Source organism: Capra hircus, chromosome 29, assembly GCF_001704415.2.
Source record: "Capra hircus breed San Clemente chromosome 29, ASM170441v1, whole genome shotgun sequence".
Taxonomy (NCBI): Eukaryota; Metazoa; Chordata; class Mammalia; order Artiodactyla; family Bovidae; genus Capra; species Capra hircus.
Genome location: NC_030836.1, coordinates 46,243,549 through 46,268,323, shown reverse-complemented (window position 1 = coordinate 46,268,323; position 24,775 = coordinate 46,243,549). Strand labels below are relative to the sequence as shown.

The 24,775-nt window shown below is 64.0% G+C and overlaps 1 protein-coding gene across 1 annotated transcript; it reads left to right on the top strand.

Moving 5' to 3' along the window:
- On the top strand, positions 415–23,794 carry MUC6 (mucin 6, oligomeric mucus/gel-forming). The gene is made up of 35 exons (XM_018042766.1): positions 415–496; positions 940–1,183; positions 1,250–1,376; positions 1,594–1,684; positions 1,753–1,862; positions 2,041–2,248; positions 2,346–2,468; positions 2,774–2,894; positions 2,976–3,114; positions 3,202–3,306; positions 3,443–3,515; positions 3,602–3,739; positions 3,957–4,118; positions 4,196–4,290; positions 4,373–4,505; positions 4,751–5,000; positions 5,079–5,131; positions 5,221–5,330; positions 5,782–5,933; positions 6,095–6,236; positions 6,314–6,424; positions 6,748–6,933; positions 7,007–7,246; positions 7,473–7,629; positions 8,324–8,461; positions 8,641–8,703; positions 9,194–9,223; positions 9,558–9,743; positions 9,836–10,188; positions 13,028–15,042; positions 15,135–16,647; positions 17,836–20,965; positions 22,222–22,260; positions 22,756–22,858; positions 23,147–23,794. Exons 1-35 carry the CDS (start codon positions 415–417, stop codon positions 23,322–23,324), a joined length of 11,100 nt encoding a protein of 3,699 aa, XP_017898255.1. The 3' UTR covers positions 23,325–23,794.

Below are 24,775 nucleotides of genomic sequence, written 5' to 3'. Positions count from 1 at the left end.
GGGGACTCCGGGATGGAGGCCTCCGAGCAGGGCCTGGGCCGACCAGAACGGGCAGTGCAGGAAGGGCCGCCAAGTGTGCAGGAGCAGCGTGTGTGCCAGCCCCACAGGGCCCGTCCAGGGTGGCACAGCCGACGTGACTCCGGGCGTTGTGGGGGCTGGTGGTGAGCCGAGAAGAGGTGCCGGGGCACACCCGCGTGGTGGGGGCTGTAGGGGAGGAGGCCGGGTCACCACCCCTTCGGCCGGCTGGGGACCCCACGGCCATGTCAGGCGGGCCCCTTCCTGGTGCCACCCAGAGGGACGACGTGGGCAGCCACCACGCTGGGACTCAGGAGTCGGCGTAGCCAGGAACCCACACACCCCGAGGCAGGGGGCACAGCGGGCGGGGGCAGGGATGGGACGCCGGGGTGCACTCAGATGACCCTGCCACCCACCAGCACTGGGACCTCAGCCCCAGACGTGGGCGGCCGCATGCTGACGGGGGGTCCTGTCCTCGCAGGTCTGGAGGACAGCTCCTCGGTGCCCCCACGGCTCCACAGGGCGAAGGACCCCCCACAGCCAGATGAGGCTCACGGGCAGCCCCCCATTCTGAGGAACTGCCCAGGGCACAGGGCCACAGCCTGGCTATAGGGCGAGTGTGGCCTGGAGTCTGCGAGGGGAGACCCCAGCCCACCCCTCCCCCGGGGGAGATGAGCTCCTCCTGCAGAGGGGGCAGGGGTCCTGCTGAACGTGGGCTAAGCTGCCGCTTCACGTCCCAGAGCCCAGCCCCGACAGAGGCCCACACTCCCGTGAGGCAGACCCCAGCCCAGAGCTGGGTGGGCATGGAGACGTGGGCCTCTTTCCCCACCCACCCCCCGGGGGCGCCTGGAGACTGGGAGGGGCCCCAGACCCCCTCTGCCAGCTGGGAGGACACAGGACTCTAAGACCCCACCCTCTCTGCAGCTCCAGACAACAGGGGCCGGTGCTCCACATGGGGGGCAGGCCACTTCTCTACCTTTGATGGCTACACATACGACTTCTCGGGGACCTGCAACTACGTCTTTGCGGCCGTCTGCAAGGATGCCCCATCCACCTTCAGCGTCCAGCTACGGCGAGGGCCTGGTGGGAACATCTCCCGGATCATTGTGGAGCTGGGGGCCTCTGTAGTCACCGTGCAGGACGCAGTCATCACCGTCAAGGACGTGGGGTAGGCCGAGAGCTGGGAGGGGCCGCTGGGGGCCCGGGCTTGGCGCTGACCACAGTTGCCTTGCAGGGTGGTCAGCCTGCCCCACACCAGCAACGGGCTCCAGATCACACCCTTCGGACAGAGCGTGCGGCTGCTGGCCAAGCAGCTGGAGATGGAGCTGGTGGTCATGTGGGGTCCCGGTGCCCATCTCATGGTGAGGGCGTCAGCAGGGCTTGGGGGCCGGGCGGGGCTTTCAAGGGGCTTGAGGACAAGCCAATGAGAACGGGGGTCCCCAGTGAGAAGCCAGCAGGCCTGGGTCCTGCCCTGTGAGGGGGCTCTGTGCCCCTGGAGTGGGTGTGAGTAGCTCCTGGGGGCGCCCCGGGGCCCTGTGCCCCTCCCTGCCCACCCAACAGCAGTGCCCACCCCTGCAGGTACTGGTAGAGAGGAAGTACATGGGCAAGATGTGCGGGCTGTGCGGGAACTTTGACGGCGAGAAGACCAACGAGTTTCTGAGCGAGGACGGTAGGTGAGGGCTGGTGCCCCCCATGTGGCCCGGCAACCGGGGTGCTGACCCCACCCTGCCCCCCCAGGCCAACTGCTGGAGCCCCACAAGTACGCCGCCCTCCAGAAGCTGGACGACCCCAACGAGATCTGCGCCTACGAGGCCATCCCCAGCCCCCGGCTCCTGCAGGCAGAGCACGTGTGTGAGGCGGCGGGGCTGGGCTCCCAGGGTCGGAGGTGGGGGTCCTATCGCCAGGGTGGGGCCGGCCCACGGGGTCTGACTGGGACCCAGGCCAGCAACACCCCAGCCTTGCAGGGCACGTGTGTGGTGGGGGACATGCCTTGGCCCCCGTGACCCTGCGTGGCCCTGTACCCAGGCCCAGGCTTGCCTGCGGCTGCTGACCCTGGTGGCGCCCGAGTGCACCGTGCCCCAGGAGCCCTTCCTGCTGAGCTGCCAGGCGGACATGGCCGCATGCGCGGAGCCCGGCCGGCCCAACTGCAGCTGCGCCACGCTGTCTGAATACTCACGCCAGTGCAGCGTGGCCGGCCAGCCCGTCAGCAGCTGGCGGGGCCCCGACCTCTGCTGTGAGTCCCGGGGAGCAAGGAGAGAGGACCAGGGCGGGTGGAGGGGTGGTCAGGCCGGGGGCCACAGGCCCCTCTCACAGGGCAGCTCGACCTGCAGCTGTGGGCCAGTGCCCGGCCAACCAGGTGTACCGGGAGTGCGGCGAGGCCTGCGTGCGGACCTGCTCCAACCCACGGCACAGCTGCTCCAGCTTCTGCACCTTCGGCTGCTTCTGCCCAGAAGGTGAGGGCAACGCCCTCCCAGGACGCCCTAGCAGAGCAGAGCCGGGCCTCTGCCCCCCACCCCAGGGTGGGAGCCGGGACCCGAGGCTCCAGGCACTCCACTGGGACTTGCCCCAGCGAAGGCTCTCCCTGCCCTGTGCACGCGCCGGTCCCTTCCCGCAGGGAGCAGGGCGGTGGCGGGCAGGGCCTGCCGCCCATGGGGCAGCACCCAGGGAGGGGGGAGGGCCGAGAGCAGGGCTCTCCCAGGCCCCCACAGGTGGGGGAGGGGTCCCCCAGCCGCAGCCCCAGGAAGCCCCTCTCCTGCAGGGACGGTTCTGGACGACATCTCGAAAAACCACAGCTGTGTTCCCGAGCCCCAGTGCCCCTGCATGCTCAGTGGGGTGGTCTACGCCCCCGGGGAGGTCACAACAGCCGCCTGCCAGACCTGGTGAGTGCCGGGTCGTGGGAAAGGGCGTGCAGGCCAGCGGGGGGATGCGGGGGGACGCTGGGTCACGCCTGTCACCCACAGCCGGTGCTCGGGGGGCCACTGGGAGTGTGAGGAGCGGCCCTGCCCGCGGCGCTGCGCCCTGGAGGGCGGCTCCTTCGTCACCACGTTCGACGCCAGGCCCTACCGCTTCCATGGCACCTGCACCTACGTCCTTGTCCAGGTAGGACACACCTCCGCCAGGGGCCCCGCCACAGGCAGGGGGACACCGTGAGTGCCCTGGGGCCTGACCCGAGCCACCCTCCCCCAGAGCCCCCAGCTCCCTGGCGGCGGCTCGCTCATGGCTGCATTCGACAAGTCTGGGTATTCACACTCGGAGACCTCCCTAGTTGCTGTCATCTACAAATCCAGCCAGGTGAGGCCACCCCACCTGTGCCCACCTGGGGCCCCAGGCAGACGCACCCCAGCTCCTGCTTCACCCTGCCTGGCCCACACGAGGTGGGGGTTTCCCCTGCTCCCGGCCCCCTGTAACTCGGGCCTCCTTCCCCCAGGACAAAATCATGATTTCTCAGGATGAGGTGGTCACCAACAACGGCGACACCAAGTGGCTGCCATACAAGACTCGTATGTCCCCAGCCCTACCTGGCACCCGGGGCCTCACCGAGCTGAGTCCCAAAGCAGACCACTCACTGAGGCTCCTGTCCCCTCAGGAAACATCACGGTCTTCAGGCAGACATCCACCCACCTTCAGATGGTCACCACCTTTGGGCTGGAGCTCGTGATCCAGCTCTGGCCCGTGTTCCAGCTGTACATCACTGTCGGGCCCCAGTTCAGAGGCCAGACCAGAGGTGAGTCCCACCCCAGTCTGCCCAGGGCTGGCCCAGATGCCCCTCCCTGCCCAGCCTGACCACCCCAGAGGAGGAGGGCCCCGCAGAGCCTGGCGCTGACCCGGCCCGTCCAGCACCACAGCTGGCCCTCCCAGTGTGGTTAGGGGAGGAGGGGGCCTCAGGGAGCACAGGGCAGGACCGGAGCAGCACAGGCCACCCACCCTCACCACCGGCCCAGGGCTCTGCGGCAACTTCAATGGGGACACGACGGACGATTTCACCACAAGCATGGGCATCACCGAGGGCACTGCCTCGCTCTTCGTGGACTCCTGGCGGGCGGGGAACTGCCCCGCTGCGCTGGAGCGAGAGACCGACCCCTGCTCCATGAGCCAGCTCAACAGTGAGTGCTGCCCAGGAGGGGTGGGGTGGGCGGGAGACCGCAGCGGGCAGCTCATCCACGCCGGCCTGCCCCCCCAGAGGTGTGTGCGGAGACCCACTGCGCGGTGCTGGTGCAGAAGGGCACAGTGTTCGAGAACTGCCATGCCACCGTGGACCCCAAGCCCTTCTACAAGGTGGGTGGGGGCGTGGGCATGGAAGGGCCTCAGGGGAGACTCTCGGGGTTCGAGCGGACGCTCATGGCCACTGTGCCCGCAGAGGTGCGTGTACCAGGCTTGCAACTACGAGGAGACATTCCCGCACATCTGCGCCGCCCTCGGCGACTACGCGCTCGCATGCGCCTCCCGGGGCGTCCTGCTGCAGGGCTGGAGGAACAGCGTGGACAACTGCAGTGCGTGGGGGTGGGGGTGGGGGCGGGACCTGTGTGGTGGGCACAGCGGAGTGGGTGGGACCTGTGGGGGGCACAGCAGAGTGGGCGGGGCCTGGGTGGTGGGCACAGTGGAGCGGGCGGGGCCTGTGGGGCACAGCGGAGTGGGCGGGGCCTGTGTAGTGGACACAGCGGGTGGGCGGGGCCTGCGGGGCAGATACAGAGGGCGCCTCCCCAGGATCTGACTCCTGTCCCCCGGGCGCTCGTAGGCATTCCCTGCACAGGCAACCAGACGTTCAGCTATGACAGCCAGGCCTGTGACCACACGTGCCTGTCGCTGACCGACCGCGAGGCCGAGTGCCACCCCAGCGCTGTGCCGGTGGACGGCTGCAACTGCCCTGAGGGCACCTACCTGAACCACAAGAGCGAGTGTGTGCGCAAGGCCCAGTGCCCCTGCCTCCTGGACAGCCACGGGTTCATCCTGGCCGACCAGTCCACCATGGTCAATGGGGTCGTCTGGTGAGCAAGGGCTCCGGAGGGCAGCTGCCCGGCCTGCAGCCCTGCCGAGGCAGTGCTCACCCGGCCTCTCTCCCACAGCCGCTGCGTCAACGGGCGGCTGAGCTGTCGGGCGCGGCCTCAGATGCTTCTGGGTACGTGGCTGTGGCCAAGGCTGGTGGGGCTGGGCTGGCTGCTTCAGCTCCTCTGTGCCCACCTCACCCCGGGCCCCTGGTCTCTGCAGCGACCTGCTCAGCGCCGAAGACCTTCCAGTCCTGCAGTCAGTCCTCGGAGGACAAGTTTGGGGCGGCCTGCGCCCCCACCTGTCAGATGCTGGCCACTGGCACCCCCTGCGTAAGGCTGGGGGGAACGAGGGGCAAGGGCGCTCCTTGGTAGAGCAGACCCCACTGCCTAAGGAAGCCAGGGATGCCCTGGGGTGGACGTTCCCACAGTGGACGTCCCGCAGCTTCTTCGTCCATGAGAGGATTCCCACAGGCCCTTCAGCGACGGCAGGCCATGCTCCATCCCACCCATCCCATGATGAGTGACCGACAGCCTGGCCGCCGAGCGTGCTCCTCTTTGGGCTCCCTGAGGACTGAGGGCCCTGGTGCTTGGGAAGGGGCCAGAGCAGCCCAGCCGTGACGCCCCTAGGGCGTCCCTAGCTTTGATAAGAGAAAGGCCCAGAGCAGGGTGCACGCAGGGAGGGGTCTGGGAAGAATGCAGTGGGGGGGTCTCAGAAGGGCCCAGGGCTGTAGCAGCAGCAAGCGGGGCCACCCTCCACGGGCCACTGACCCTCCTCCCGCAGGTGCCCACGAAGTGTGAGCCCGGCTGTGTCTGTGCCAAGGGGCTCTACGAGAACGCCAGTGGGCAGTGCGTGCCCCCCGAGGAATGCCCATGCGAGTTTGCGGGCATCTCCTACCCCCGGGGTGCTGAGCTCCACACTGACTGTAAGAGCTGGTGAGCTGCAGCCCCGCCCGCAGACCCTGGGGGCCCAACTGTTCTCAAGTGCTTGGGGCGGGCAGGAGCCCCCGCACCCCAGCCCAAAGGGTCAAGGGTCCTGTGGGGCGCATGTGCCCAGGTCGTCCCTCGAACTCCAGGACACCCTGCTCCTCCCACAGCACCTGCTCGAACGGGACGTGGTCCTGCCAGCAGAGCGCCCACTGCCCGTCCACCTGCAGCCTCTATGGGGAGGGCCACGTGGTCACCTTTGACGGGCAGCGCTTCGTGTTCGACGGCAACTGCGAGTACATCCTGGTCACGGTGAGTGCGCGCCAGGCCAGAGGGTCAACGTGGGGCGGGGGCCACGGGTCTGGCTTCTCAACACCCCTTCCCCACAGGACGGCTGCAATGCCAGTGACTCGCAGCCCACCTTCAAGATTCTGACAGAGAACGTCGTGTGTGCAAAGTCAGGCGCCACCTGCTCACGGGCCATAAAGATCCTCCTGGGGGTGAGCAAGCGGGTGGCCTCCCCAACCGCCCCGGAGCCCCAGAGCCTAGCCACTCAGGATCCTTGCCGCCCTCTGCCCCTGACCTCCACGTCCACACCATGCCAGCAGTGTCCCCCAGAACTGGACAACAGTGCAGTGGGGAGGGGTCTCCCCCAAGCCTGATCCTTAGCCCTCAGCAGATTCCAGGGTGCCCTGGGACCTTCTCCCAAGAAGGCTCTAGACAGCAAGCCCCCAGGCCAGGAGAGCTCGGGCCGGGAGGGGGAGCCCCACAGCACTAAGCTGCTGCCCAGGGCCAGGCAGCCGGTGACAGCTGCGCCCCCCAGGGCCTGTCCATCGTGCTGGCAGACGCCAACTACACGGTGAGCGGGGAGGACCCTGGCGTGCACTTCCGGGTCAAGGCTGGCTCCCTGCACCTGGTGCTGGACGTCACCATCGGCAGCGCGTACAACCTGACTCTCACCTGGAACAAGCACATGGCCGTCTTCATCAAGGTCGCCCGCGCCTCCCAGGTACCGCTGCCCGCCCTGCGGCCCGGGGTCGTGGGGAGCCCGGCCCGCCGGCACCTGACACCAGCCCCCGCAGGATCCCCTCTGCGGCCTGTGTGGCAACTACAATGGGAATATGAAGGACGACTTCCAGACACGCAGCAAGTACTTAGCGTCCAGCGAGCTGGAGTTCGTGAACTCCTGGAAGGAGAGCCCGCTGTGCGGCGACACCACCTTCGCGCTGGACCCCTGTAGCCTCAACGCCTTCCGCCGCTCCTGGGCCGAGCGCAAGTGCAGCATCATCAACAGCCAGACCTTCGCCGCCTGCCACGGCCAGGTGGGCCGGGCCGGGTCCCGCCCCGCCCCGCCGCGCCCCGCCCCAGTGGGCCTGGGCCCGGCCCCGCCCCAGTGGGCCCCGCCCCGCCCCAGCGGGCCCCGCCCCGCCCCAGTAGGCCCCGCCCCGCCCTGCCCCACCTGCCCCGCCCGCCCCGCCAGCGCCAGGAGGTCGAGGCGGATCGGCGGGGCAAGCCCAGCCCCCGCCTGACCCCGAGGGGCGCCCACAGGTCTACCGCCTGCCCTACTACGAGGCCTGCGTGCAGGACACGTGTGCGTGCGACACTGGGGGGGACTGCGAGTGCCTATGTGACGCTGTGGCCGCCTACGCCAAGGCCTGCGTGGACAAGGGCGTGTGTGTGGACTGGCGGTCCCCCGACTTCTGCCGTAAGTCCTGCTCTCGCCCTCCAGCCTCTGCGGGGCCGTGGCTGAGCTGCCAGGCTGCCGGCGCTTCTCCAGGATGGGCAGCAGGCCATGCCCAGGGAGGCCTTGCGGAGGGACCCTGAGCCCTGAGGGACCCTGAGCCGGGGGGAACCCTGAGCCCTGAGGGACCCTGAGCCCGGGGTGGGGGGGACCTTGAGCCTGGGGGACCCTGAGCCCAGGGGACCCTGAGCCCGGGGTGGGGGAACCCTGAGCCTGGGGGACCCTGAACCCGGAGTGGGGGGGACCCTGAGCCCTGAGGGACCCTGAGCCCAGGGTGGGGGGGACCCTGAGCGTGGGGAACCCTGAGCCCGGGGGACCCTGAGCCCTGAGGGACCCTGAGCCCAGGGTCGCGGGGACCCTGAGCCCGGGGTGGGGAAGACCCTGAGCCCGGGGGACCCTGAGCCCGGGGAACCCTGAGCCCGGGGGACCCTGAGCCCTGAGGGACCCTGAGCCCAGGGTCGCGGGGACCCTGAGCCCGGGGGACCCTGAGCCCAGGGTGGGGGGGACCCTGAGCCCGGGGAACCCTGAGCCCGGGGGACCCTGAGCCCTGAGGGACCCTGAGCCCAGGGTCGCGGGGACCCTGAGCCCGGGGTGGGGAAGACCCTGAGCCCGGGGGACCCTGAGCCCGGCTCTGCCACTGATGGAGCCCTCCCCCCAGCCGTGTACTGTGACTTCTACAACACGCACATGCAGCTGGGCAGCGAGTTCCAGTACACCCAGCAGGCCAACTGCACATGGCACTACCAGCCGTGCCTCTGTCCCGCGTGGCCACAGCGCGTCCCGGACAACATCGAAGGTCCGGGCGTGGGAGAGACGGGAGGAGGGCAGCCTGCAGCATCAGGGCCACTGACAGGCGGGACGGGGGAGCGGAATGGCGGGGAGCCTGACAGGCCCTCCGGGAGGGCCGAGACCAGGGGAAGAGGGGCTTCCGGCTCAGGCACTGAGGTCTGGTCATTCTCTGTGTGCTCCTCTCAGGCTGCTACAACTGCTCCCAGGACGAGTACTTTGATCACGACAAGGGGACGTGCGTGCCATGCAGTAAGCCCATCCCACTGCCCACAAGCCCCCACCCCTCACAGAGCTCCCGGCGAGCCCCTGTGCCCCCTGCTGCTCCCTGGGACACAGCCAGACACACAGGGAAAAGGGTCAGCCCTTGCCTCCCCGCACCAAACATCCACTCTCCCAGCCTCTGGTCGCAGGGCATACCCAGGCCTGCTGAGGAGTGTGGGTGCAGGGCAGGGACCTCCTCTGGGTTCAGCAACAGGCAGCTGGGGGGTACTGACCATCAGCTGCAGCGACCCTGGGGCAGCATCCGGCCGGCCCCACCAGTTCCCGCCAGGCCCATCCATGCCGACGTGGGGGGTGGGGGAAGGATGGGGAGCAGGGGTCCCGACACTTCCGCGGCAGCTCCAACCCCCGGGGTTCCTGACTCAGGCCCTGGGGACACAGCCAAAGGCTTTGCAGGGCCTCCCTGGGTGGGGGGTGGGGGAGCAGGGGGCAGCGCTCCTGACTGGCCCACCTCTTGCAGGGCTGCTGCCCACCACGCCGGCTCCAACAGGTGATTGCACACATACGAGGGGTTGCGGTGACGCAGCCTCTTCCCCGGGCTCTCCTGGCTCTACTCCGTGGGACAGCGCAGGCGGCTGGCCTGTGTCTGTCCTCCGGGGCAGCAGCCGGGCATGCAGGTGTGGGGGGCAGGTGCACCTGGGCCGGCCCTGGGGGAAGGAGTCAGGCGGAAGGGCAGGCAGGCCCCAACGCCCAGCCACTGAGCACCGCGGGGCCTCCTGCCCAGCCCAGGGGGCTCGGGGGCCCAGCAGGGAAGAGGGTTCCTCCCCAAGGGCATGCGGGGGCAGCTGCCGACCCCACAACAGCAGCACGCGTGTCCCCCGCAGGCTCGCCTGCCACAGAAACTACGCCGGCCACAGCCAGCACCACGCTGACCCCCAGCACTGGGCTCGGCTCCCCAACAACACCCACGGCCCCCACGCAGACGCCTAGCCTCTCAGCCACAGCCTCTTCATCCACACAGGCAGGGACAGCCCCAACCACCCGGACACAACCAGCGGTCTCCTCGGAGGGTAAGGCCCAGGCAGCAGCCCGGCGGGGGGCGAGGAAGCACCTGGGGGCGTGTGGGTGGGGCTGAAGGGGACACCAGGCACCGTCCCTGCAGGGTCACCTCAGAGCACCTCTGCTGTCACCACCCGGGCCACATCCGCACTGGCCCCCACGGTCACTCAGAGGTCCACAGCCACAGGCCCTCCCGTGACCTGGGCCACCACGCGGCCCACGGGGCCCTCCTTCAGCACCGCCACGCAGTCCACAGCTCGGGCCACGGCGCACACGACAGCAGCCTCGCCAAGCCTGGCAACGCCAGGGACCGCCACAGAGCACCCCACAAGTAAGCACGCCCTGCCGCCTGTCCCTGCAGAGGGGCCTCCATGGGGCAGCCCCAGCACCCAGCCTGAGCCTCTGGGCCACGGGGAAGAGAGTGGCCTTGGGGGGCCCTGTGACCATGGGCCTAAGGTGGGGCAGCCCGCCCAGCTCATTACGCTCCTCTCCGCACATCTCCCAGACCACTGGACCCAAGCAGCCTTCCCCCACGGCCACCTTCACAGAGGGATCCACAGGCCTCAGGGTGCCACGGATCGAAAAGGCCCCTGAGCCAAGCACAGGCCCCAGCTTGGGGGCAGGGCCACCAACTTCCCATTCCCCTGAGAGCAAGGGGGAAGAGGAAGCACTTGTCTAAGACCAGGGCAGAGCCCACCCTGAGAGTAGGACTGCTAGGGAGGGACCCCAAAACCCACCGCAGACATTCAGGATGCAACAAGGGCCCACAGACAATGCAGGGACAGGGGGCTGGGAGAGGAACCAGAGTTACCCAGAAAGCTGCTGGACACCCCAGCAGGTACACCAGAGTCACAGGTGCGGAGGCCAGTGTGGAAGGCGTGGGCGACCTCAGAGCATGGGCAGCGAGGGGGAGGGAGTGAAATGACGCCCCTGCTTCCAACAGCATCCTCAACACACCGATGGAGCCCCGAAACCCCCTCCAGCGAGGAGACAGTGCGCACAGAGCCCTCACAACCGCCAGAGGGCACCACAGGACCCAGCACGGCACACACTGGCCTGCGGCCAACCGCGCCCACCGCAGGGGTCCAGAGCAGTGCCAGCCCCAGCACGCGGGCGCCCCCCTCCACTGCCACACCCACAGCCCACTCCAGCACCACCCTTCCCCTCCCTGTCCCCACCACAGCCCAGACAGCAGCTCCACCCACGGCCACCACAGCCACAGCCACAGCCACAGCCACAGCCACAGCCACAGCCCCACCCATAGCCCCACCCCTGACAGAGACCACCACACCCACAGCCCCACCACTGACAGAGACCCATACATCCACAGCCACACCACTAACAAAGACCACAATAGATACCACCACACCCACAGTCACACCACTGACAGAGACCACCACAGAAACTGCCACACACACAGTCACACCACTGACAAGGACTACAACAGAATCCACCACAGTCACAGCCACTCCACTGACAGAGACAACCAGAGAGACTACCATATCCACAACCCCAATACTGACAGAGACCACCACACACACAGCCCCACCACCGACAGACACCACCACAGCCACACCACTGACAACCACCACCACAGAGACCACCACACCCACAGCCCCACCACCGACAGAGACCACTACAAAAACCACTACACCCAGAGCCACACCACTGACAGAGACCACCACACCCACAGTCACACCACTGACAGAGACCACCACAGAAACCGCACACGCACAGTCACACCCACTGACAAAGACTACAAAGAAAGCACCACAGTCACAGCCACTCCACTGACAGAGACAACCAGAGAGACCTACCACACCCACAGCCCCCACCACTGACAGAGACCACCACAGCCACACCACTAGACAACCACCCACAGAGACACCAGACAGACCACCACAGCCACACAGCCACCACCACTGACAGAGACCACCACAGGCCACCAACCAGCCACTGACAAACCACACCACACCACGGACAACCACCACCACACCCACCAGAGCCACGCCACTGACAGAGACCACCAGAAAAACCACTACGCCCACAGTCACACCACTGACAGGGACCACCACAGAAACCGCCACCACTGCACAAGATCACCACCATGACCAAACGACTACCAACAGAAGCACCACAGTCACAGCCACTCCACTGACAGAGACAACCAGAGCACTACCATATCAACAGCCACCCAATACTGACAGGAGACCACAACACACACCACAGCCCCACCACGACGAGACACCCACCACCACCCACAGACCCCGCCACTACACAGAGACCACCCATACCCCACCAGCCCCAATACTGATAGAGGACCAAACCACACGCCACAGCCCCCACCCACCACCGACAGAGACCACGACCAGGCCACCCACCACTGACAACCACCACCACAGAGACCACCACAACCCAGAGCCATGCCCACTGACCAGAGGACCACCACACCCACAGAGTCCACACCCACTGACAGAGACCACTACAAAAACCCACTACACCCCACAGCCACACCACTGACAGAGAAGACTACCAACACGAAAGCAACCAACCACAGATCACAAGCAACTCCACTGACAGAGACCAATCAGAAAGACGCACCACACCCACAAGCCCAAACCACTGACAAAGACCACACCACAGCCACCACCAATGACAAAAGACCACACCAGAGCCCACACCACTGACAACCACCCACCACAGGACCACCACCACAGCCCACCACTGACAGAAGACCACCACAGCCACACCCACTGACGAACCACCACCCACACACAGGGACCAACCACACCCCACACAGCCCCCACCACTGACAGAGACCACCAGCAGCCACATCACTGACAAACCACACCACCAGAGGACCCACCACACCCACAGCCCCACCACTGACAGAGACCACACCAGAGCCACCATCACGACAACCAACACCACTAGAGACCCACCACCCACAGCCCCACCACTGACAGAGGACCACCACAGCCACACCACTGACCCACCACCGCACAGAGCACCCACCCCCCGCCCCCCACCACTGACAGAGACCACCACAGGCCACCACCACTGACAACCCACCACCACAGAAACCGCCCACACGCACAGTCACACCACTGACAAGGACTACAACAGAATCCACCATAGTCCACAGCCACTCCACTGACAGAGACAACCAGAGAGACTACCATATCCACAGCCCCAATTCTGACAGAGACCACCACACACACAGCCCCACCACCGACAGAGACCACCGCAGCCACACCACTGACAACCACCACCACAGAGACCACCACACCCACAGCCCACCACAGACAGAGACCACCACAGCCACACCACTGACAACCACCACCAAAGGGACTACCACACCCAGAGCCACGCCACTGACAGAGACCACCAGAAAAACCACTACGCCCACAGTCACACCACTGACAGAGACCACCACAGAAACCGCCACACGCACAGTCACACCACTGACAAAGACTACAACAGAAAGCACCACAGTCACAGCCACTCCACTGACAGAGACAACCAGAGAGACTACCATATCAACAGCCCCAATACTGACAGAGACCACCACACACACAGCCCCACCACCGACAGAGACCACCGCAGCCACACCACTGACAACCACCACCACAGAGACCACCACACACACAGCCCCACCACTGACAGAGACCACTACAAAAACCACTACACCCACAGCCACACCACTGACAAAGACCACCACACCCACAGTCACACCACTGACAGAAACCACCACAGAAACCGCCACACGCACAGTCACACCACTGACAAAGACTACAACAGAAAGCACCACAGTCACAGCCACTCCACTGACAGAGACAACCAGAGAGACTACCACACCCACAGCCCCACCACTGACAGAGACCACCACACCCACAGTCACACCACTGACAGAGACCACTACAAAAACCACTACACCCACAGCCACACCACTGACAAAGACTACAACAGAAAGCACCACAGTCACAGCAACTCCACTGACAGAGACAATCAGAGAGACTACCACACCCACAGCCACACCACTGACAAAGACCACCACAGCCACACCATTGACAAAGACCACCACAGCCACACCACTGACAACCACCACCACAGGGACCACCACACCCACAGCCCCACCACTGACAGAGACCACGACAGCCACACCACTGACAACCACCACCACAGGGACCACCACACCCACAGCCCCACCACTGACAGAGACCACCAGAGCCACATCACTGACAACCAACACCACAGAGACCCCCACACCCACAGCCCCACCACTGACAGAGACCACCACAGCCACACCACTGACCACCACCAGCACAGAGACCACCACACCCACAGCCCCACCACTGACAGAGACCACCACAGCCACACCACTGACAACCACCACCACAGAAACTGCCACACGCACAGTCACACCACTGACAAGGACTACAACAGAATCCACCATAGTCACAGCCACTCCACTGACAGAGACAACCAGAGAGACTACCATATCCACAGCCCCAATTCTGACAGAGACCACCACACACACAGCCCCACCACCGACAGAGACCACCGCAGCCACACCACTGACAACCACCACCACAGAGACCACCACACCCACAGCCCCACCACAGACAGAGACCACCACAGCCACACCACTGACAACCACCACCAAAGGGACTACCACACCCAGAGCCACGCCACTGACAGAGACCACCAGAAAAACCACTACGCCCACAGTCACACCACTGACAGAGACCACCACAGAAACCGCCACACGCACAGTCACACCACTGACAAAGACTACAACAGAAAGCACCACAGTCACAGCCACTCCACTGACAGAGACAACCAGAGAGACTACCATATCAACAGCCCCAATACTGACAGAGACCACCACACACACAGCCCCACCACCGACAGAGACCACCGCAGCCACACCACTGACAACCACCACCACAGAGACCACCACACACACAGCCCCACCACTGACAGAGACCACTACAAAAACCACTACACCCACAGCCACACCACTGACAAAGACCACCACACCCACAGTCACACCACTGACAGAAACCACCACAGAAACCGCCACACGCACAGTCACACCACTGACAAAGACTACAACAGAAAGCACCACAGTCACAGCCACTCCACTGACAGAGACAACCAGAGAGACTACCACACCCACAGCCCCACCACTGACAGAGACCACCACACCCACAGCCCCACCACTGACAGAGACCACCACACCCACAGCCCCACCACTGACAGAGACCACCACACGCACAGCCCCACCACTGACAGAGACCACCACACGCACAGCCCCACCACTGACAGAGACCACCACACCCACAGACCAGCAGACCACCCCCCAGCCCCACCACTGACAGAGACCACCACACCCACAGCCCCACCACTGACAGAGACCACCACACCCACAGCCCCACCACTGACAGATACCACCACAGGCACAGTCACACCACTGACAACCACCACCACAGGGACCACCACACCCAGAGCCACGCCACTGACAGAGACCCCCAGAAAAACCACTACAGCCACAGTCATACCACGGACAGAGACCACCACACCCACAGTCACACCACTGACAGAGACCACCACAGAAACCGCCACACGCACAGTCACACCACTGACAAAGACTACAACAGAAACCACCACAGTCACAGCCACTCCACTGACAGAGACAACCAGAGAGACTACCATATCCATAACCCCAATACAGACGGAGACCACCACACGCACAGCCCCACCACTGACAGAGACCACCTCACGCACAGCCCCACCACCGACAGAGACCACGACAGCCACACCACTGACAACCACCACCACAGAGACCACCACACCCAGAGCCATGCCACTGACAGAGACCACCACACCCACAGTCACACCACTGACAGAGACCACTACAAAAACCACTACACCCACAGCCACACCACTGACAAAGACTACAACAGAAAGCACCACAGTCACAGCAACTCCACTGACAGAGACAATCAGAGAGACTACCACACCCACAGCCACACCACTGACAAAGACCACCACAGCCACACCACTGACAAAGACCACCACAGCCACACCATTGACAAAGACCACCACAGCCACACCACCGACAACCACCACCACAGGGACCACCACACCCACAGCCCCACCACTGACAGAGACCACCAGAGCCACATCACTGACAACCACCACCACAGAGACCACCACACCCACAGCCCCACCACTGACAGAGACCACCACAGCCACATCACTGACAACCACCCCCACAGAAACCGCCACACGCACAGTCACACCACTGACAAGGACTACAACAGAATTTACCATAGTCACAGCCACTCCACTGACAGAGACAACCAGAGAGACTACCATATCCACAGCCCCAATTCTGACAGAGACCACCACACACACAGCCCCACCACCGACAGAGACCACCGCAGCCACACCACTGACAACCATCACCACAGAGACCACCACACACACAGCCCCACCACTGACAGAGACCACTACAAAAACCACTACACCCACAGCCACACCACTGACAAAGACCACCACACCCACAGTCACACCACTGACAGAAACCACCACAGAAACCGCCACACGCACAGTCACACCACTGACAAAGACTACAACAGAAAGCACCACAGTCACAGCCACTCCACTGACAGAGACAACCAGAGAGACTACCACACCCACAGCCCCACCACTGACAGAGACCACCACAGCCACACCACTGACAACCACCACCACAGGGACCACCACACCCACAGCCCCACCACTGACAGCGACCACCACAGCCACACCACTGACAACCACCACCACAGGGACCACCATACCCACAGCCCCACCACTGACAGAGACCACCACAGCCACACCACTGACACCAGACAGGAACCACACAGAGCAAGAAAAACCACTACACCCACAGTCATACCACTGACAGAGACCACCACACCCACAGTCACACCACTGACAGAGACCACCACAGAAACCGCCACACGCACAGTCACACCACTGACAAAGACTACAACAGAAACCACCACAGTCACAGCCACTCCACTGACAGAGACAACCAGAGAGACTACCATATCCACAGCCCCAATACTGACGGAGACCACCACACGCACAGCCCCACCACCGACAGACACCACCACCCTCACAGCCCCGCCACTGACAGAGACCACCACACCCACAGCCCCACCACTGACAGAGACCACCACACGCACAGCCCCACCACTGACAGAGACCTCCACAGCCACACCACTGACAACCACCACCACAGAGACCACCACACCCACAGCCCCACCACTGACAGAGACCACCACAGCCACACCACTGACAACCACCACCACAGAGACCACCACACCCACAGCCCCACCACTGACAGAGACCACCACAGGCACAGTCACACCACTGACAACCACCACCACAGGGACCACCACACCCAGAGCCACGCCACTGACAGAGACCACCACACCCACAGTCACACCACTGACAACCACCACCACACCCACAGCCCCATCACTGACAACCACCACCACACCCACAGCCATACCACTGACAAAGGCTACAACAGAAACCACCACAGTCACAGCCACTCCACTGACAGAGACAATCAAAGAGACTACCATATCCACAGCCCCAATACTGACAGAGACCACCACACGCACAGCCCCACCACTGACAGAGACCACCACAGCCACACCACTGACAACCTCCACCACAGAGACCACCACACCCACAGCCCCACTACTGACAGAGACCACCACAGCCACACCACTGACAACCACCACCACAGAGACCACCACACCCACAGCCCCACCACTGACAGAGACCACCACAGCCACACCACTGACCATCACCAGCACAGAGACCACCACACCCACTGCCCCACTACTGACAGAGACCACCACAGCCACACCACTGACAACCACCACCACAGAGACCACCACACCCACAGCCCCACCACTGACAGAGATCACAGCCACACCACTGACAACCACCACCACAGAGACCACCACACCCACAGCCCCACAACTGACAGAGACCACCACAGCCACACCACTGACGACCACCACACCCACAGCCCCACCACTGACAGAGACCACCACAGCCACACCACTGACAACCACCACCACAGGGACCACCACACCCAGAGCCACGCCACTGACAGAGACCCCCAGAAAAACCACTACACCCACAGTCATACCACTGACAGAGACCACCACAGAAACCGCCACACGCACAGTCACACCACTGACAAAGACTACAGCAGAAACCACCACAGTCACAGCCACTCCACTGACAGAGACAACCAGAGAGACTACCATATCCACAGCCCCAATACTGACAGAGACCACCACACGCACAGCCCCACCACTGACAGAGACCACCACAGCCACACCACTGACAACCACCACCACGGAGACCACCACACCCATAGCTCCACCACTCACAGAGACCACCACAGCCACACCACTGACCACCACCATCACAGAGACCACCACACCCACAGCCCCACCACTGACAGAGACCACCAAAAAAACCACCACACCCACAGTCATACCACTGACAGAGACCACCACACCCACAGTCACACCACTGACAGAAACCACCACAGAAACCGCCGCACGCACAGTCACACCACTGACAAAGACTACAACAGAAACCACCACAGTCACAGCCTCTCCACTGACAGAGACAACCAGAGAGACTACCATATCCACAGCCCCAATACTGACGGAGACCACCACACGCACAACCCCACCACCGACAGACACCACCACCCCCACAGCCCCACCACTGACAGAGACCACCACACGCACAGCCCCACCACTGACAGAGACCACCACAGCCACACCACTGACAACCACCACCACAGAGACCACCACACCCACAGCCCCACCACTGACAGAGACCACCACAGGCACAGTCACACCGACAACCACCACCACAGGGACCACCACACCCAGAGCCACGCCACTGACAGAGACCACCACACCCACAGTCACACCACTGACAACCACCACCACACCCACAGCCCCATCACTGACAACCACCACCACACCCACAGCCACACCACTGACAAAGGCTACAACAGAAATCACCACAGTCACAGCCACTCCACTGACAGAGACAATCAGAGAGACTACCATATCCACAGCCCCAATACTGACAGAGACCACCACACACACAGCCCCACCACTGACAGAGGCCACCACAGCCACACCACTGACAACCACCATCACAGAGACCACCACACCCACAGTCACACCACTGACAGAGACCACCATACCCACAGCCCCACCACTGACAGAGACCACTACAAAAACCACTACACCCATAGCCACACCACTGACAAAGGCTACAACAGAAACCACCACAGTCACAGCCACTCCAGTGACAGAGACAATCAGAGAGACTACCACACCCACAGCCACACCACTGACAGAGACCCATACATCCACAGTCACACCACTGACAACCACCACCACAGGGACCACCAGACGCACAGTCACACCACTGACAAAGACTACAACAGAATCCACCACAGTCACAGCCACTCCACTGACAGAGACAACCAGAGAGACTACCATATCCACAGCCCCACCACTGACAGAGACCACCACAGCCACACCACTGACAACCACCACCACAGAGACCACCACACACACAGCCCCACCACTGACAGAGACCACCAGAAAAACCACCACACCCACAGTCATACCTCTGACAGAGACCAGCACAGAAACCTCCACACGCACAGTCACACCACTGACAGAGACTACAACAGAAACCACCACAGCCACACCAGTGACAAATACCACCACAGGGATCACCACACCCACAGACACACCACTGACAAAGACTACCACACCCACAGTCCCACCACTGACAAAGACCACCACAGGTACCACTCAAGCCCAAAACTCGGTCAGCACAGTGAACTTCACAGCCCCAATATCACACTCTACTTCAGCCATCCTCCCTGTGACCACTTCTCCAGCACTCAGCACTATCTCCCATACATCCACCAGTAGAGGCACTGGGACACCCATGACACGCACTACAACAGCCGCCCCCACTAGGCCACACATGCCATTCACCACTCACTCCCGTGCCACCGTTTCTGTCCATACCACCTCTCACACAACAGCTCTGCCAGCAGGAACATCCTTCCGGCCCACCACCACCCATTCCACCCCATCACATCCAGAGACCCTTCCCGTCCACGTGTCAACATCTGTGACTTCCACCTCTCACCGAGTCATCACCCCAACTGAGTCCCATGCTACCTACTCCACCACAAAGCCTACTGGCACCCCAACGCCATTGACACACATCCTGGTCACATCCACGGCACCCACATCCATGTCCTCACTGTCGACAACAACAACAGGGAGCACCACACCCACAACCCTGCCACTCACAAAGACCACAACAGGGACCACTCAGGCCCAGAGCCCGGTCAGCACGGTGCCAGCACAAAGCTCTAGCTTCCCCTCTCCATCATCTTCTCCGGCTTCTCTGAACCCAAGCCGAAGTCCTCTAACCACTTCTGTTTCCGTGTCGACTCTGCCCCATTACCCCCCTTCTTCCACTGTCTCGACCCCCTCCTCCTCGCCCACTGCTTCCTCTCCTCCTCCTCACGGGTCCTCGAACACCTCTCCTTTGATATCATCTTCCCCCTCCCCTTCTGCAGTCTCCACTTCACACAGCATCCCAAGTGTCAGCTCAGCTCCACACCGTCCCTCGCCCTCTGCACCTCTGACCGAGTCACAGACAGCATCCCTGCTGACCAGCCCCCCTTCCCCCGCCGCCTCCACACCCATCAGGCCCTCCCTCTCACCTCCATCAGCTCCGACGCTGTCCCCTGCCCCCACTGTTAGTACCGTCATCCTGTCTACACCCCGGACCACAGTCAGCAGCCCCACCTCCTCCGTCCCGTCCTCTCAGTCCACCACCGCACAGGCCACCTCTCTCACCACCCAAACCCCCACCCACGGCCTCCTGTCTTCTACGCTGGGCGTGACAGCCGTCCCAAGTTCTCCAGCCACCAACCTCACCACCAGACAGCCGAGTACCACCAGGCTGCAGACTACCGTGTTCCTGGCCAGCTCCATCACTGCACACGAAAGCTCCTTCCTCCCCACCGCCGGGTCTGTGTCCACAGAGAGCCAGTCCATCTCCACCTTTGCTACATCTCTTCCCAGCTCTGCAGGTGAGTGACATCTCTGCAGCCACCTCATGACCCACGGGCACACTTCAGCCTCTTCTCTGCGCTCTGGACAACACTCTGGGTCACTCCCACTGGACCCCCACGTTTTCTTTTCCCCTCACACCTCCTGATGACCCTATGGGTGCTGCCTCTCCCCTAACCTCTGCTGCGCCCCATCACGCCTTGCCCACACCCACAGAGGCTGGTCCAGCTCTCACAGCAAGTGTGTCTCTCTTCCCCCTAAAGCTCTCGCTCGCCCTGCCTAGGGATGGTCAGGCAGCACAGGACAACGAGCAGACTTGGGGTCACGCTCAACCAGCTGGAGCCGCAGCCGCAGCCCCGGGCCAGCCCCTGGCATGCCACCCCAGGTCTCCGGGCTCTGGTGCCTCAGCCGTGTCCTGGGGGTGTCTAGGAGGACAGGGCCACACCTCCCCCTGCCTCTCCACCCTGTCCTTTGCTGTGGGCTGCTCACACGTCCTCTGGGCCTCTCCTCAGCCTTTCTCGGCTAGGTCAGTAAACTCCAGCCTGGCCATCCTCGCCCAGGTTACAGAAAGCACACACACCCCTCACTTCAGGTGCCTGCCAGGGGCTGGACTGGAGCTAGGGGCTGGGGTGCCCGTGCTGCAGGGTCAGTGCCGCCCAGGCCTCAGTGCTGCAGGTGCCTCCAGCTCTGCTCTGCCTTCCTGCCCGAGCCCCGCTCGAGCCCCGCCCGAGCCCCCTGCCCTCCAGGGTGCCTCCCCCTGGCGTGGCCTGCGTCCCCGGCCTCCTGCAGCGGGGACTCCCACCACTGCGGGTGGTGGCACTGAGGCAGCCTGTGCTCTTGCGGGACGAGCACTGCGGACAGGCTGCCTGTCGAGGAGGAAACCAGAATGCGGGGTGGGAGCAGGAGCAGGAGGTCAAGTGGAAGAGGACTGGGGCAATGGGAGCCACAGGACGCATCCCAAGCTCTGTCCCCACCAAGCCTCTCACCTCACCTCCAGTGGAAAAGCAAGGCAGGCAGGGCTTGAAGCCACAGGGAGGCCTCGCGAGGGGGCAGGTGGGCAGGCGAGAGACGCCGCCCAGTCTTCCCTTTTCACTCGAGTGCCACACTGGCAGTTCCCTGACGGGCGCCCAGGCCTGCCCACTGGGATGGATGCAGGACAGAGCTCACAGCCGGGTCCACACCCCGCCCGGCCCCAGTAGCACAGACCGCTGCAGGGAGCTCAGCGACACCATCTGCCCCCGTGGGTGCACTGACATCTACCCCATCCCTCTCACAGGTACTGAGACAGGCAGACCAGAGACACCTCCGTCCACAGGTCGGTGCTGGGCCAGGGAGGAAGGTGGCGAGGGAGGCCGGGGCTGAGCAGGGCTCCACCAGGGCCAGGGCTGGAATCTGCCTCACCCTCTGAGAAACCCTCGACCTTGAGGGACTCCCAAGGCAGCCAGGTTTCAGTAAAAAAAAAAAAAGAGAGAGAATTAACGTCAGGCTTTGTTTCTATGCAAAGCTGTGAGGTCTGACCTCGGTGGGGCTCAGACGAGGGGAGAAGGCCTGGGGCCCAGGGTGGGGGCCCAGGGGAGACACCACTGTGGGCAGGTGCCCACATGGCCCCGTTCAGATCATCTAAGCAGTCAGGCAGCTGGCAGCCTTCCCTCGGCAGAGCCAGCACCACCCACTGTGCCGCACAACAAGGGGTTCAAAACCCACGCCCTAGGGCCAGGTATGTCAGCTCCTGCTCTCGAGGGGGCAGGTGCGGAGCCCCCAGAGGCCACGCCCCGGGGCTGCTGCCTGACGCCCGCCTCTCCACGCCCAGGGGCCTGCAGCGTGAAGGAGTCGGAGGAAGAAGTCACTTTCCAGGGGTGCACGGCCAACATCACGGTGACCCGCTGCGAGGGTGTGTGCGCCTCCTCGGCCAGGTGAGCCATCGGCCCCACCCTGCCTGACAGAGACTCTTCTCATAGAAGCTAGGGAAGACCCGCCGAGAGCTCCCAGCTCCAGCAGTGTGCCTCCCCGTCAGGGCACCCCGGCCCCCCCACACACACCTGTCTGCGCCACACCTGCTGGAGCGGGGGAGCTCAGAAACGGGAGCCAGCCCCTCCCTGCAGGCCCAGGCTGGGACCCTGGCGCCCACCTCCCCACGGGCCGGGGAGGGGCACGCTGAGGCGGCTGCCCTGACGCATGCTCCCCCCACCGCTCCTCTGCAGCTTCGACATGGACACCATGCAAGTAGCCACCACCTGCAGCTGCTGCCGCCCTGTCAGCTCCTACGAGGCGGAGCTCGTGCTGCCCTGCACGGACCCTGCGGCGTGGGGGCAGCAGCTGGTGCTCACGGTGCAAGTGTTCAGCAGCTGTGCGTGCTGCCGCCAGCGCTGTGGAGACTAGAGCTCCATCCACAAAACCGCCCGACACGCTGGGCCCCGCAGCCCCTTCCGAGGCACAGCCGTGGCCTCCGAGAGCCCTCGGAGGTGGCTCACCCGGGCCGCCGGAGAGAAAGGGGGTGCGGGCGGGGGTCCTGCAGACCCCGACGGGCCCCAGCAGGCTGCACGGGACTGGCTGGCCTCCGGGGCCACACAGGGCGCTGCCTGCCATGCCCACTGCTCGTGCACAGCCTCCAGTCCTGCTGGGACTAAGACCGGGGGCAGAGCAGCACGGAAGGCTGTCCAGAAGGGGCTCCTGGGGAGGCCGGGCCCCCGAGCAGAGGGTCGGGGAGAGACACAGGTCACAGCATGCAGAGGGAAGCGAAGGGGGGCACCCCACCTGCCTGCCGACAGGGCTCACCCTGGCGAGGGGGCACCCGGGCACCACACCCTGGCGAACAGACGGCAATAAACTGGCCCTGGTCAAAGCACAAAGGCTCGCAGACTCCTGTTGGCTCCCGCGCCCGCGCACTCCTAAGTTCCCAGACCCACTCCGGGTCCACGGCACTGGCCCAACACCAGTCTAGGCCCAGAAGGGACACTGCTGTGGCCCCAGACCCTCCCCTCCCCTCCCCTGCAGGCCCTTGCCCCCCTCCTAGCTCAGGACTACTCTCCCGTGACACTCTCCGTCTTGAGGGGCCCTGCACCCCACCGGTGGCTGGAGTCACCCTGCCTGAGCTCAGCAGGCTTACTCTCCAGGAAGGAACTCGTGGGCCCACGTGTCCCCTAGACCCCCGCCCTCTAGAAGGCAGGCCCCCAACATGTACGGTGAGTCCTGCAGGCTCAACCCATGTTCTGAGTCCAACTGCAGAGCAGAAGGCACATCACCTGGACGCACCGGGGCTTCTGCCCCGTGACTGGGAACTGGGGCCAGATGACAGCCCGTGTCATCGGCGCTTACGGCCCCACAGGGCCTTTCCCTCTAGAAACCACACGTTCCCATAACCACCCTGGCGTTGCTTTTGCTTTGCAGATGGGACACTCAGCTAGAATGGTGGGTGGTGGGAGGGCATCGGCTAACAGGAAACCAGCCCAGAGCTGGGCAGTCCACACACTAGGGCTTGAGCGAAAAGCAGGACGGCCGCGCCATCCACCTGCAGTGCCAAGTGGCGCTGCCAGCTGCCTCTCCCACGTAGCCTCAGGCCCCCCGGCCGCACGTGGAGGACTGTGCAGGGCGCCAGGTGTGGGAACCTCTAGTGGGGCATTAGCAGCATGGTGGGACCCCAGCACCCACAGGGCGACTCCCAGAAGTCGCCTCCCCAAGGACCGGCACCTGGCAGAGGGCCACCACGTTCCCCTGACCCATGTGGTGCTCCCCATGGGGTGGCAAGGAGCCTGGTCTCCCCTGGAAACCCAGGGAATGACACAGGCCCCGCCTGGGCATCTCAAGGTACAGGTGAGGCGCGGAGAGCCACG